The 15,819-nt window shown below is 41.0% G+C and overlaps 2 protein-coding genes across 2 annotated transcripts in view; one reads left to right on the top strand and one right to left on the bottom strand.

Moving 5' to 3' along the window:
- Nucleotides 1-15,222, top strand: part of frk (fyn-related Src family tyrosine kinase) — a 38,240-nt gene extending 23,018 nt beyond the window's left edge. Inside the window, exons 6-8 of the mRNA XM_082147955.1 lie at nt 3,878-4,059; nt 4,525-4,702; nt 13,452-15,222. Of these exons, the coding sequence (XP_082004081.1) occupies nt 3,878-4,059; nt 4,525-4,702; nt 13,452-13,660 (569 nt within the window). The 3' untranslated portion in view covers nt 13,661-15,222. The remainder of the gene's footprint in view (nt 1-3,877; nt 4,060-4,524; nt 4,703-13,451) is intronic.
- The window catches only part of LOC309482535 (uncharacterized protein), a gene marked incomplete at its 5' end in the record, with an annotated part of 153,587 nt that overhangs the window by 136,060 nt on the left and 1,708 nt on the right, over nt 1-15,819 (bottom strand). The window lies entirely within an intron of this gene.

Raw genomic sequence — 15,819 nt, forward strand, 5'->3', positions numbered from 1 at the left:
CACAGTGTTTACACTTTTCTGAGAAATCAACCTATGAATGGCTTAGTTACCAGTAAAGCACTGCTTTGATGGCAGAAGGGGTCATTTACAGACACGGTGTTGGAGAGAGGGAGGGACACAGTTTACTCAGGCTATTATGCTTCCTTGTTGCCATATTTTAAATGTCAATCATGAATGGCGTTATAGCAGGTATAATACAGTTGCGGTCACCTTGCAGAATCTGCAAAATTGTATTTATGTTTTAATCAAAATAAGAGGGACCATAAAATGCCTTAACTTCTGAAAGGTAGTAAATGTAGTAATTGGAAAATATGATCTTTAAACAAAATAAGAAAAATGGACACATTCTTAGTTTACTGACCCAGCTCTTAATGCATCATGTTGCCTTCTTGAGCATCAGTTAATGTTTGCAGCTTTTGTATTAGTTGTGTTTGGGTTAAAGTCTAGACCTAGAAAGATAGAACAATCTCCCCATTTCTTTGATGGGCAGAATATCTTACCAAAAATGAATTACCTTCCTTCTATGACCCATGTTTCCCCCCCTCTAGCTGTTTATTTTTAATTTTATTTTTTTTATACAATTGTTAATACCTTCTACTGGAAAGGATGGAAACCAAGAATCAAACTCACATCTCTCTATTAGTGTTACTTGATCTTAGTGCTGCATTTGATACTATTGACAACAATATTCTTTTAAATAGACTCAAAAATGATGTTGGCATTAGTGGAATTGCATTAGCATGGTTTAAATCATACTTATTTGACCTTTATCAGTTTGTTGCAGTAAATGAAGAGATGTCTTATCGATCACAAGTTCAGAATGGAGTACCACAAGGCTCAGTACTAGGACCATTGCTGTTCACTCTGTACATGCTACCCTTGGGAGATATCATTAGGAAGCATGGCATTAGTTTTCACTGTTATGCTGATGATACTCAGCTCTATCTTTCTTTACGCCCTGACGAAACTTACCAATTCACAAAATTAACGCAATGCATAGCTGATATAAAAAACTGGATGACTAGTAATTTCCTACTACTTAATTCTGAAAAAAACAGTGTTTCTAATTATTGGACAAAAAACCTCTGTACGTAGTAACCTATTCTAGGTTACTACGTACAGAGGTTTTTTTGTCCAGTAATGTGTCTAACAATTGTCTAACACTTGATGGCTGCTCTGTCAAGTCTTCATCATCGGTTAGGAACCGAGGTGTGCTCTTTGATACCAATCTTTCATTTGAAAGCCACATGTCTAGTATCTGTAAAACCGCATTCTTCCATCTTAAAAATATATCTAAATGACGACATACAGTATGCTTTCAATGACAAATGCGGAACAATTAGTTCATGCATTCATGACATCAAAGCTAGATTATTGTAATGCACGTATGGGTGGTTACCCTGCACGCTTAATACACAAACTACAGCTGGTCCAAAACGCAGCAGCTCTTGTTCTTACCAGAACCAGGAAGTATGACCATATTTGCCCCGTTCTGTCAACACTGCATTGGCTCCCTATTAAACATCGTATAGATTTTAAAATAATGCCGATTACTTACAAAGCACTAAATGGTTTAGCTCCCCAGTACTTGAGCGAGCTCTTAACGCATTATAGTCCCTCACGTCTATTGCGATCTCAAAATTCCGACCAGTTGATAATACATAGAATATCAAAATCGACTGCTGGCGGTAGATCCTTTTCCTATTTACCTCTGTACAGATAAAACGTTGTCAAAATTATTCCAGTTCACATGGTGTCACGAACCGCTCTGAGACATGAGGGTAGAGGATCCAAATGCAGCTTTATTAAGGGGCAATCCAGACACATAATCCAATAAACAGGCAATGGGTCAAAACACAGGTAGACAGTCCAAACAAGACAAAACAAAAACAAAACAGGCAGGGGTCAGAGGCAAGAGAGTAATCCAAAGAACAGGCAAGAAATCCGAAAACCAATAAACAAGAAAACCATGAAAACGCTCAGAGTTGCAGTGTGACACTAAACAAAACTTCGCCGTGAGTGATGGGGTGAACCAGGCTTATATGGTGTGAACTAAACAAGAAGATGAGATACAGGTGAATGTGATAATGAGTGCTGATGAGTCCAGGCAGAGAATGATGGGAGATGTAGTCTGTGAGTGAACATGAAAGTCTGGTGTGGAGTGCCCTCTGGTGGCTCTCATGGGCACTCCAGCTGGTGACCGTTACACATGGATTATGAATTATGAATTTTAAGGCCAGACAAATAATTTGTTGAGGTCAATTTGTAAAGAAAGACTACTGCGTGCGCACGTATTTATTCAAACGTGCATATCAATAGACTAAACACGTAATACACATTCGCACACCGTCAGCGTTTTCACAGATTCGAGTTTCTGATGTTTACGCGGAGATGATTTTCAATGCTTGCACCTTTGAACCTAATTCAAGGTTTGCGTTCTAGAGCCACCAGGCACTGTTGTCTGTGAATGAGCAGGTCGGAGCGCATTAAGGGTTTTCTATTAGAACGGTGTCGTGTAAGCAGCCCCTAAGTTAATAACTAATGATCTTTGCAATGGAAGTGAATCAATCAAAACTAACTTTAGCTGGACAATAATTTTATTCTTTATTCTTTATGGACAATAACTTTATTCTAGAGCTGCTGTAAAGCCAAAACAACCTCTGTTACTTTAATTTCCTATTATCACTGTAAAGTTGCTTTGAAAGAATCTATATTGTGTTAAATGAAGGTGACTTGACTTGACTTGACAACCTTAAAGAAAACCCAAACCTTTCGGAGAGTTAAATGCACCTCATTTTTACTACTATTTCTTAGCAATACAGTTACAGTACATTAAATATGGGTCTAGTGATTTAGTTTTAGCTTGGAAAGATATAGAACAGTCATTAATTCAAGAGATACCAATAAATAATATGCCTTTTATTGACATCAGCATTGAGAAACATAATCGTTTTAAATATCTTAATATGAGTACGACATTATTAGTGTGGTGGAAAACTAACAGTCTTTTTTATCTCACCTCCTCACCAGTTTGACACCATTATGGAACATCATTGTTTACTATCAACAAAAAATCTTTTATCTTCCCAAAAATGAAAGAGAAAGGAATATTAAACTTAAAAGATAATTTTGAAAATGTTCAGAAATCATTGAGTCAATTACAAAAGAAATATAATATTCCAGAAAAAAAAACGCTACCAATACATACAATCAAAGGAAGCTATAAAAAGTAAACTTAATATCAATACCTTTGTGAATCAGACAGATGATCATGAATCATGAAATAATGCATATAATCAAAGGTGTGGAAAAATTTGATGTTTAGTGGCATTTAAGATGTTAAATAATGTGAGTTTACAGTTAAGTGTATTTGTTTTTGTTTATTTGTCATGTTTTTGTACCCAGGAATGTATGGTAAGAAGAAGATTCTTAGGGCCCAGAGTGTTTTGTTATTGTTATTTTAAAAATCTTTATTTATTTGAATTGTCCATATTGAATTATAGCATATTTCATAAAGGTTATTAATATGCAATAGGTTCTTGAGGTTAGCTTAATTTGAAGCTGCAGTTAATTTGTGAATAAAACAAAATATATATTTTACACATACCACATGTCCTACTTTTTATGTCATATTTTTTGTGCAGTCAAATATTTCATTTTTAATTAGTACCTGACTATAGAAGCATGCAAAACGCTGTTCTCTCTGACAGTGCTGCTGAAGTTATGATGACCCACATCACAGTCATGGATTCATTTCAGACAAACATGTTGATGGAGGGTCTGCAGCCCTCTTCATTTGATGTGTGTTAACTGTATGCCTCGGTAATACATCAATTGTATTTATTGCATATTCTCTCTCTATCTTTCTCTCATACAGAAGACAGAGGTGCTTCTCTGCAAATGTCTGATCTGATAGAAATGGCAGCACAAGTGGCTGCTGGCATGGCATACTTAGAGTTGCAGAACTACATTCACAGAGATCTTGCAGCGCGAAACGTTCTGGTGGGAGATAACAATGTGTGCAAGGTTGCCGACTTTGGCCTGGCACGAGTTATTCAGGTGAGAAATAGTCTAAATTTTTATTAGAAGGCTTGACTTCCTTAGCTTGCCTGTAGGGCAGTGGTTCTTAAACGGGGGTCGCAACCCAAAAATGGCTCTCGCGTCTGTCATGATAGTGTCGCGGACAGCTTTTGCTTTTGCTTTGACATCAAAGGTTGTATATTTTAATATTTGGCCCAGTGCTAATCCAATTCTGCTGTTGTTTATTCATTTACAAAACGGTTAATTTCCCTATTCAGCTTCTGTCATTTAAATAAATTTGCATGCTGTTGGCGCTATCCAATTAATTTGAAGGACATTCTTGTTGACTTTTGTACAATAAACAAACCACCAATTGATGTCCAATATGAAATCTGGGTTCTGATGCAAACCAGTTGAGAACCACTGCAATAGTGTATGCCCTGATTTTATATAAAGAATACAAAAAACTGTACTTTTAATTTCCCCACTGCATGTTCCCTTTAGATGGACACTGATGATAGTGGGGAGAACGTTTATGAGGCCAAAGAAGGAGCCAAGTTTCCAGTGAAATGGACTGCACCCGAGGCCATGCTTGAGAACAAATTTACCATCAAATCTGACGTCTGGTCTTTTGGGATCCTACTGTATGAAATTATGACTTTTGGACAAATGCCTTACCCAAGTACGTCTTTATGATATATTATTGCACTTTTTGGGGATGTTGATAATGCTGAGGCAAAGTTTTGTTGGAATAATACAATCTTGTAGAATTTGACAGACATGAGTCTGATTCATCTCTGAAATTACAGTAGATATCTTTATTTGACTACTTAGATTTGTGATATTCTGACATTACTTGTCCCTATCCCTAAAGCCCTCCCCTAAACCGACCCCTAACCCTAACCATGTTGAACCTGCTGATCAGTAAAGGTGTTTTTGAAGGTCCAGGATGGGAGCCATGGTTTTGAGCATGTTTAATATGAGCTGCACGCATCACAGTCAATGTGCCAGCCCATACGATTAATGTGAGGACATCAAATTCCAGTTTTGTCCTTACATCCTTACCCTCCACACCACTGCTCCTGCTATCAGATTTTGTCATTTTGTCTGGCTCAATCAGACAAATGTTGTCCAGGGTTTGTGTAAATCGCCTCTGTCAACAAGACGGGCTATTTGCTCTTGGTTTAAATAGACACTCCATTAATGGCATATTAAAACTACTTACAGCATGAAAATGAAAATTAAGTCCCTTAAAGGCCCCTTGAAATCACTTGTGGTGTATTCCTATTTTTATATTTTTTTATATTGTGCTTTTCAAACTTTTTGGTCTTGAAGACCCCCGAAAGCCTGAGGTCCCCAGCACCCCTGCAGTTATCAAATTTATAAACTATACGACCCATAGGTATAATTAAAGTTAAAGCCCAAATAAACTAATAATTGATGTAATTTTATTCTTTAGATTTCATCAATTTCAGAATTAATTATTGTATAATACATGTAAATTGCATTTCCTGGCTTAACATTTTTGTAGGATATTGGTGATATAATTTATTGTAATATCTTACATTGGTTCTCCTGGGTCAGTTGTGCCATGTCTGCTTATTATATTGCGTTTTTAAGGCGTATTTTAAGAATACTATCTCCCGCCCAAAGCACAATAACTGGGATCGATTTATTTATTAGAGGATACTCTTTTGTGATCTGGCAACAGTTCACCTGGAACTTTAATGAGAGTAACATGCAGACTAAAGAGTAGCTAAGGTTAATGCCGATTGGTCGGGAGCAGGGCTTGACATTCACTTTTTTGCTCACCAGTGGTTTTCCAAAGTTACTAGCCACTAGTTTCACTGGCCACAATTTTGACATCGATACCATGGGGAAAAACGTCTCAGGTTACGTATGTAACCCTGGTTCCCTGAGAGGGAACGAGACGCTGCGTCGAGACGCGGTGGGAACGCCCTGCGTGATTGCGTCGTGAAGCACGTGTATAATCAGTCCAATGGAAAGACGAGACGTCATAGGCGGGTGACGTCATCGACCAGGAAACTATAAGGCAGCCCCGCTGACACAGATCGCGTTAGCTTCTGAAAAGCCGAAGCAAGTCGATCACAGGCATGCAGGGAGTATGGCAAGGCGACGCAGCGTCTCGTTCCCTCTCAGGGAACCAGGGTTACATACGTAACCTGAGACGTTCCCTTTCAAGGGAACTTCGAGCTGTGTCGAGACGCGGTGGGAACCCTATACCCACGACGCCATATGACAAATGCCTGTTCTGTATGAAGACCATGCGCATACTAGGAAACAAGCACCCTAGACCCTGGAGTGGAGCCTAGGTCCAAGTCATAAAATCTAACAAATGTATGCGGTGAGGACCTGCCTGCCGCATTACAGATGTCATAGAGTGAAACTCCTGATAATAAAGCCTTAGAGGCAGCCATACTGCCAGGTAGAATGGGCCGGGACAGCCAAAGGTGAAGGCTGTCTGGCCGCTTCATAAGCAAGTGAGATAGCCTCAACTACTTACTTGCTCATTATCTGTTTAGATGCAGGGCAACCTATCTTAGGTAACCCGAAGCAGACAAATAACTGCTCTTATATATACGCCACAGGGCAGCTCTGTGGACATAAGCATCCAAAGCCCAGACAGGGCATAACAGGTTAAGTTTTTCCTGATCTGGAGGTGGAGGACAGAAGGCCTGCAGCACAAATGACCCGCAAATTTAGTAGGGACCTAGGAATACAACCCGGCAAGGGGTGAAGAAAGACTATCACCATACCAGGTGCAAATCCAAGTATGTGCAGGCCTCAGCCTCATGTACCACGGAGAAGACGAAATAAGAATCTCTCCTCAGAGATAACCCAGCAAAGAAACATTCATTGCAGAAATCAAGTACTGTACCATAGGGCAGAAAGCAAGATTCAGATATTCAGTCTTCTCGTGGAGGGAGCTCTAGACTGGAGTATGGTCTCCACGACCTCAGTCGAGAGACCTGAATCTATGAGCTGGGCCCCCTCAGAGGCCGAGCCCATAGTATCCATAACTCCGGATGATAGTAACTCCCGGGAGCAAAGATATCGGGAAATGCGTACAGGTGTAGCCTCAACCACACCTAATACGTTGCATCCAGTTCAAGCAGAGCTGGATGTGTCAGGGAGAACCACATAGGGCAATGCGTTGTATAAACGATGCGAAAGGTAGACTTGAGTTTTGACCGAAGTTCTCCCAAAGGAGCTCCACCACCTTGGGGTGAAGTCTCCATTCCCCGGGCCTCAGCCCCTGCCTCAACAGGATATCTGCTCTGATATACGAGACCATCAGTGTGTTGTCCGGAAGGACAAGCACATGGTGACCTCTCAGGTCTGGCAGGAAGTATTTGAGAGCTCGAAATACCGCCATCATTTCTAGCCGATTTATGTGCCAAGAACGTTGATGGTCCTGCAAAAGACCTTTCGCCGAGCGGCCACTCATGACCGCCCCCCATCCCGTGAGGGAAGCATCCGTCGAAAGCATTACGCGTCGACAAGAAGCCCCCAGCACTGGGCCCTGGGCGAGGAACCAAGGTTTCTTCCACATGACCAAGGCACGAAGGCATCGTCGCGTGACCTTGATCGTGCGAAATGGATTTCCCCTCGGAGAAAACCCCTTGATCCTGAGCCACCACTGCAAAGGTCTCATGTACAAAAGGCCAAAAGTGATTACGTTGGACGCAGCTGCCATGCGCCCCAACAGTCTCTGAAACTGTTTCACAGTGAGTGACTGGCCTAGTTTTACCCCCTTTACGGCTGTGAGAATCGCAGAAATACGTGCAGGAGACAGACGTGCTTGCATTATTGTCGAATCCCATAAAACACCCAGAAAAGTGGTCCTCTGAGCTGGAAGGAGCACACTCTTCTTGGCGTTGAGCCACAACCCCAACATCTTTAAATGAGAAAGAACGACATCTCGATGCTGAACTGCCATCTGCTCAGATTGAGCTAGGATCAACCAATCGTCGATAAAGTATAATACGCGAATGCCCTGGAGTCTCATAGGAGCCAGAGCTGCATCCACGCATATTGTAAAGGTGTGGGGTGATAAAAAAGGCCGAATGGAAGAACCCGATACTGGTATGCTTCGCCCCCGAAAGCAAACCTCAGGAACCTCCTGTGATGAGGATGGATAGATAAGTAAGCGTCCTTCAAGTCTATTGTGACAAACCAGTCCTTGGACTGAATCTGTGACACAATAATTTTAGCGTAAGCATACTTTGAACTTGAGATTCTGAAACCTGCTGTTTAATTGACGCAGGTCTAGAATAGGACGCAACCCCTCATCCTCTTTCGGAACAATGAAGTAACGGCTGTAAAACCCTGACTGTCTGCTGGGAGGAGAAACCCCTTCTATAGCTCCTTTTGCAGAAGTGTCAGTACTTCCTGCTCCATAACCAGAGCCTGCTCGGGGTCCACCACTGTGGGGAGGACCTCTAGAAATCTGGGTGGACGAGAACCGAACTGAATTCTGAAACCCTTTTCTGTAGTGTGCAGGACCCACTGAGAAATATGTGGCAGTAGTTTCCACGCTGCCAGAAATTCTACTAGGGGAACCAGTCTCTCGAGACTGGCCTCTGGATTTGGTTGAACAGTCACTTTGGTGCCCTGAAGCGGCGAACCGGCAGGGAACAACCGAACTGACCATTCTACGCCCCTCCACGGAGGATCGTATGGGGACGCTGACACCTCGGTGCCCTGAACGGAGAACCGGCAGGGAACAACCGAACTGGCAGCGCTGCGACCCTCCTCAGAGAGTCGCACCCCAGAGGGTGCCGAGGAGAAACGATTTCTCAAAACCGTCCCTGCCCCGGAGGAACCTTCAGAAGCCTGATAGCCTCAGCGTCAGAACTTCTTGTCTAAGTTTTATTAGAGATAACGACAGTCCTCAGATCTTGCCTACCTCTAACTAGCGTTGTTCCTACGACCCTCCTCGGAGGATCGTTGGAAAAAGCAGGCACCTCAGCGCCCTGAAACGGCGAACCGACAGGGAAACCGAACTGACTGCTCTACGTCCCTCCTCAGAGGATCGTTTGGGGACGCTGACACCTCGGTGTCCTGAAACGGCGAACCGGCAGGAAAACCGAACAGCCAGCGTTGTGACCCTCCTCAGAGAGTCGAACCCCAGAGGGCGCCGAGGAGAAACGATTTCTCAAAACCGTCCCTACCCCGGAGGGGACCACCCTCAGAAGCCTGCAGCCTCGGCGTCAGGGCTTCTTCCATTCTTAGCTATTTTAGAGATAAAACAGTCCTCAGATCTTGCATATCTCTAACTGGCTAGACTGTGACCGCCACCCAGGTCCCCATCGATTGTGGATGAGCCCGAATGGCGAATCCTTGTTTTGCCGCACTCTATGCTGCGAGGAGCTTAAGTATGCTGAGACTGCTCCCGCCCAGCAGTCTCAGGAACGTTAGATCGGTGAGGAAGAAAACCTTTGGAACGCCGCTGAAGAGTTTATTTCTTCATTTTTTTGAAAGCGGAGCGTCCAGAAGAAAAGACATATTTTATCTTAATTTTTCTTTACATCAGAAAAACTATATATATATATATATATATATATATATATATATATATATATATATATATATATATATATATATAAATATATCACTCCGTGGCCACCAGCAGGAAACAACCGAACTGGCAGCGCTGCGACCCTCCTCAGAGAGTCGCCACCCAGAGGACGCCGAGGAGAAACGATTTCTCGAAACCGTCCCTCCCCGGTATAGTTTATCTGTTGCGCGACGCAATTCTCGAATAGCGTCAGTGCTGTTACATCCTCACATTCATCCATGCTTATATACTTTACCTACCAGTGCTGCCTAATAATATTTATCTATTATTTATAGTGGCTGGTGGGTAACGTCGGGGTTATGATGACGCCAACACGGGAGAGAGATAGCTCGCAAGCGTCTCTTTAACCCGAGGCACTGTCATACCATGATACTTAATACCCATAACATTACTATAGTAGAAGTTTAGGGATAAAACACATAAACAGAAACCGGTTTATTCCACGATCTCGACACCTCAGTGTGGAGATAGGGAAAAAACGGCACTCCCCGACGAGGAGGCTGAGATATAGAGTTTTCCTTATATTTTCACTCTCATATATGTTCGGCTGGCCAGTAATATTTAACTTAGCAACAGCACTATATAAAACCTCCTTTTATAAGCTCCTCTTTATTCAACAGAGTTATGAGCCGACTTATTTATTTATTTATTGAAAACTCATAAACATCTGCCTTATTTTGATATTTTTTCTTTTATTTATTTTTTAAACAAAAACACTATAACGATACCAATTCCTCGGAACTGGAAATCGCAGCATGAGTGCCTCATCCCGGGGAGGAGAAACCGCAGAGCGTGCTTCTCCCCGAGATAAGGCACTGGATCGAACAGGTGTTTGTTAGAACCATTTGCGATCCCCAAGATGCGCGTCGACGCCGTGCCTCGGCAGCAGCGGGACCCACGCACCGAACCGTCCTCCTCGAAGAACGGCCAGCGGGAGCGGAGCGTCCTCACGGACAGCTTCTCGCAATGCTCACAGTCAGCCCCCTCGAGAACTGACTGTTGGCATGCTCCACTCCCAAACAAGCAACACAAAGCTGAAGTGTGTGTCCCCAGCCGTGATATATTGGGGAGGGAACAACACAACGCTTGCTTGCTCTCTTTTGACATAATATATATTGCAACTTGACAGACAACAATAAATATGACAAGGACAGAATACACAGATCGCTTGCTGAAGGCACAGAAGCTAACGCGATCTGTGTCAGCGGGGCTGCCTTATAGTTTCCTGGTCGATGACGTCACCCGCCTATGACGTCTCGTCTTTCCATTGGACTGATTATATACGTGCTTCACGACGCAATCACGCAGGGCGTTCCCACCGCAGCTCGAAGTTCCCTTGAAAGGGAACTGCCATATAGATATTTTTAATATCATCTCATAATTTGGCAGCTGGTATATTAGGCTGCTGTCACTTTAATACCTGATACACATAACCATTATATTGTTTTATATAGACAATATACTTGTCTTCATGTGCGCGCACTTTGGCTGTGAGCTCAGAATCTGCGGGAAAGAGTAAAATTATGCTCAGTACGCGCAATCCCTCGCTGAAATTCAAGCCCTGTAATTTAACATCAACAATATTAATCCGGAGCAAATGAAACGAGTGAGTAAAGGAACGCGGGTTTGTGTGTCACTCACTGTCGGAGAGATCAGAGAGAGAGAAAGAGCAGCTGGTATTGTGTATCCTGTGGAAGAGTTTCAGATAGGGCTGTCACGATGTTAGATTTTTCACACCACGGTTATTGTGGCCAAAAGAATTCACGATATCGATATATCGCGATATCTATAGAATCTATTTCGGGTAGTTATCAGTCAAATTCATTTTTACTTTGTTTATATAGTTTTTCTTTTTTACCCAACAAACATAAGGATACTGATAGACAAGGCACATGCATTTTTTACTTCTTGCGTACTCAATCTATGGCAAATTCTTGTGAAGGAAGACAAGCATGTGAAGTTTATCTGGTTTCAAACTGAAGCAAAACACTGTCTGAAGGTTTCCTGAAGAACTGAAAAGCTCTTAAACCTGTTGTTGCACCGGCGCCAATAAAGTCATGCAGATAGCAGATTTGAATAAAAAAATCAAGTGCAAATACAAATACAAAAATAAGATGAGTAAAGAAAACGGGGTTCTTAATTTGAATAATCACCCTTTATTAATATATGAACACAGAAACCCCCTGTTAACAGTTAATGTCACGTTTCCCATTCCATGACTAGTAAAATAATAGCCGCGTCGCGTCTATGACAACTCGAGGTATTGCGCACGCGCGTCTCAGTTTATGGCCAGCAATATCATTAAGGACATTATGCAATTGAGATAATGTCTGTACTATGTTATGATTACACTGTACAATTAAATAATAGTTGCTGAGTCTGTGATCTGAACACTTTACCTCAGAGCGTCCGTTAACTGAATGAATTGAGAATATCACCTGAAAATCCGATAACATCAGCAATTTTCATTCAAGCAGCTGATTTCTGTAAATTAATGTAAAATTAAATGTATATTGCAGCACAGGGTGAAATCATTTAAGATGATTTGAGACAAATATAATGTAAAGTTAATATAAAACGATGTAAATGACGCTCTGTGTCGCGGCAGGATTTTTAACATGGTCCTGAGCCGTTGCTGGGCGTCGCGGCCGCCGGTGTGTGTACACTCATAGAGAATGTGTTCGAATTTTAAAGACGTGGCGCTGCGCTTCTCGTCCAGTGTGCGACCACCTTTAAGGTGCTGTTTTCTTTGAAGCCGAAGAACTCTGTTCTTAATTCTGGCGAGCTTACTTTTTTCGGGTGTGGCCAGAGTGTTCCACTCTAGCTGCGCGGGCGCGGACGAGCGCTGCGTCGTCTTCTTTTTTGACAGGTGTCAGCGGGTGCAAAGTGCAATACTGCCACCTGAGAGGTCAACCAGGTACTGGTGCTGGAGTATTTACGTGTCATCATGTTATCATAAGAGTCCTATTCATTTTAAACATTGTGGTTATCGCCAATACCGGTATATTGTCACACTCTAAATTAACACGATGTCGATATTTCATGCTTTGAATATCACGATTATCGTCAACACCGGTATATTGCGACACCCCTAGTTTCAGATATTTCAGTATCGATATATATAGAAAAATAGATATTTTTGACAACACTACATTGTACTTAGGTTATTATTTTTGATGCCTTTTTAAAAGATTGCAATTGAAAAATGTAAAATTCAACCCGCTAAAGTGGCAAGTAGGAGAGACTGCGTTACACTCCACCGCTGATATACACTCGCATCTGGCGGGTTGGCGGGTGTTAATGTCAAGCCCTTTCGGGAGTTATTTAATAAAATAATTTGAATTACACGCACCTTATACCAGCATTATTGTTTTACTCTAGTCCGGTGAAGATTGAGACATCCGCCTCTCTCATGGTGTGAACACTCTTGCGACTTTTGCATCACAAAAAAAGTATTTTATACATGTGTTTTGAGAACGAGGACATATCATGCTGTCCATCTACTTAATTTGGCTAGCCTGGCCCTGTACCATGTGACAGATGAATTTGTACCAAAATATACTATAGAGTTTGATTGGATGCATTTCCGTTGACGTCAACAACAAGAGACGGGGAGTGTTTTCACCTCCTTTTTAAAAAGCTGATAAGTCTCTCTATTTGATTAGTTTCATTTTATTATTTGCATTTAGCATTGCTAACTTTTCCCCTTCTGACCTTGACAATATCAACACCCCCCACCCCACTGAGAACTATTGTTACATTCTATAATCATGTTGGACCTTGTCAAAGTATTGAAGAGTAATGATGTTGATTTTCTCTCTTTCTCCAGCCATGACAAACTTTCAGGTGGTACAACAGTTGCCCAAAGGCTACAGGATGTCATCCCCTCTAAACTGCCCAAAATGTTTGTATGAAATCATGTGCGATTGCTGGAAGGATGTCCCCGCAGACAGACCTACCTTTGAAACTCTGCAGTGGAAACTCGAGGACTTCTTTGATCTTGATGTCAGCTCTTACGATGATGCAAGCCGCTACTAAAAGACACTACTACTTCCACACCTAGCAGCTTAATATAACCGCAGATGATTCAAGTACTGGGTTTCGACAAGCAAGCCTGAGATGCCATTGTACTATAAAATGAACAAAATGCCTTTATGCATTCTCATTGAACACATTTAATATGCTCAATGTACTTATCATTGAGTGTTTTTATGAACAAACGGCATTCGTTTAAGCTGATTCGTGTAGCTATTTAGATGTTTAAATACTTTCTCCCATCCCAGATTAATGTGCAGAGACAACACAGTAGGTAACCCATTCATTGGTTGATTTACCTGGAAACTGTTCTGTTGGTTTAAACAGACAGATCAATAGCATGAGTATGTGGCGGTACTATCTTCTCTGTCGACCAGTGACAAACTGGCGAAGGAGTGGGATGGATGTTGTTAGAAAACAATCATAATTTATGCAGTTCTGTTTTTTGAAACTATTGAAACCAATTTTGCACAAACAACAACACAGTTCAGCTTTAAATCATATGTATACTCTGAGCCTTCTGATAGTGTTTTTTTTGTTGTTGTGTCTATTCAGTTTATGTAGGCATTTCTTTATTTGTTTCTGTGCGTATACTGTATGCCAGCAAAATCATGGTAGTTTAGTGTCACTTTACTTGCACTCGTGCTGGCACCGTGAAGTTTAAACTATTGAGGAATCATTATACAGAGTCTGGGCGACGCATATATGGATCAGGTAGCAGCGTAGCCGGATTGAACAGCGAATGAGTCACTGCCTGTCGGCCTTACAGCATTACTGGCTCAAAGGGAGGAATGCTCAGAATTCACTACATACAGTACATTTGCTTACAGCGTTAAGTTTTATGTGACAGTAAAGGCACATTGAGTCTAGACTCTCATTCAGGCCTTAGTGAAGACTGTAATTATTAGATGTATTGTACAGTTATAGTGATTTTTAAATATGTTTAGATCTAAATAGTTTCTTTGAGGTTAATTTACAGACTGTGATTCTATTTCACTCTCTTTTTTTATTTTTTATAAGAGGATAAAATATACACTACCATTCAAAAGTGTGGGACAGTAACTATTACATTTTCAGAGTTTCCACAAAAATAATAATCAGACAAACTGTTTATAATGTTTGGTGATCAGCAAATCAGAATGATTTCTGAAGGATCATGTGACACTGAAGACTGGAGAAATGATGTTGAAAATTCAGCTTTGCCATCATGAATAAATTCCATTTTAAAATATATTAAAATAGAAAACAGTTATTTAAATTGTAGGTAACCCATTTTACAATTCAGTTGTAATAATGTTTTACAGCCTTGACGGACATAAGAGAGTTAAAAACATTAACATCTAACCAACCTCAAACCTTTGAATTGTATGTGTACAATTATTCAAATACAGACCAAAAAAGTAGGCCTACAACTATTATGCATGTTAAATACATAATAGTTCTTATTCTGCATTTGTAATTGAAGGTTGAAGTATATATTTAATATATTTTTTGTAATTCAACAGATGAATAATGTTTACAAATGTGTATTCAATTAGTGAAATAAAACTTTAATTCTTAAAATTTATACTGGACTATGTTTTATATCTCCACCACATGGGGGCACTAATAACCTTGTATTTTCAGTTTGGGTTCAAATCAAGCCTTGCTTATTCTTTCACTTACCACAGCAGTGTGACCATCAACTGACTGCCAAGCACTTTCTTCTCGTTAATAGTTGACACGCTTGCCTTTTTTTTTTCTTTTTTTTTTAAATGGCAGAGGTAAAAAAAAAAAAAAAAAAAAACGTATAAATTTACAGTACTGTGGCGGTGGGACAACATCAGATCATATTGTCAAACATCAATCTATTTTTTTGTTTTTATGTCAAGCATGCCTTGGAAAGATTTAAAGAGTTTTGGAAGAACGTGCAAACTTGTATTGAGGATGTTTAAATGTTAAGTATGTAAGAATTCTTTGGTAAAATACATTCTCTTAACCCAAGTTATTGTTCATTGACTACTATTAGTGTGCCATTCATGTGTTTATCTCCCCCCAAAAGTGTACAACATGGAGCCCCTCAGGCACCATCAAAACATTGAGAGCGGCCCGCTCAGATCCATCAGTCTCTTCCTGGCTCAACCTTCATTGACATTTTAAGGCGTCTCTCTCCCCCATTCATA

Source organism: Leuciscus leuciscus (genome assembly GCF_965113295.1).
Source record: "Leuciscus leuciscus genome assembly, chromosome: 19".
NCBI classification, from domain to species: domain Eukaryota; kingdom Metazoa; phylum Chordata; class Actinopteri; order Cypriniformes; family Leuciscidae; genus Leuciscus; species Leuciscus leuciscus.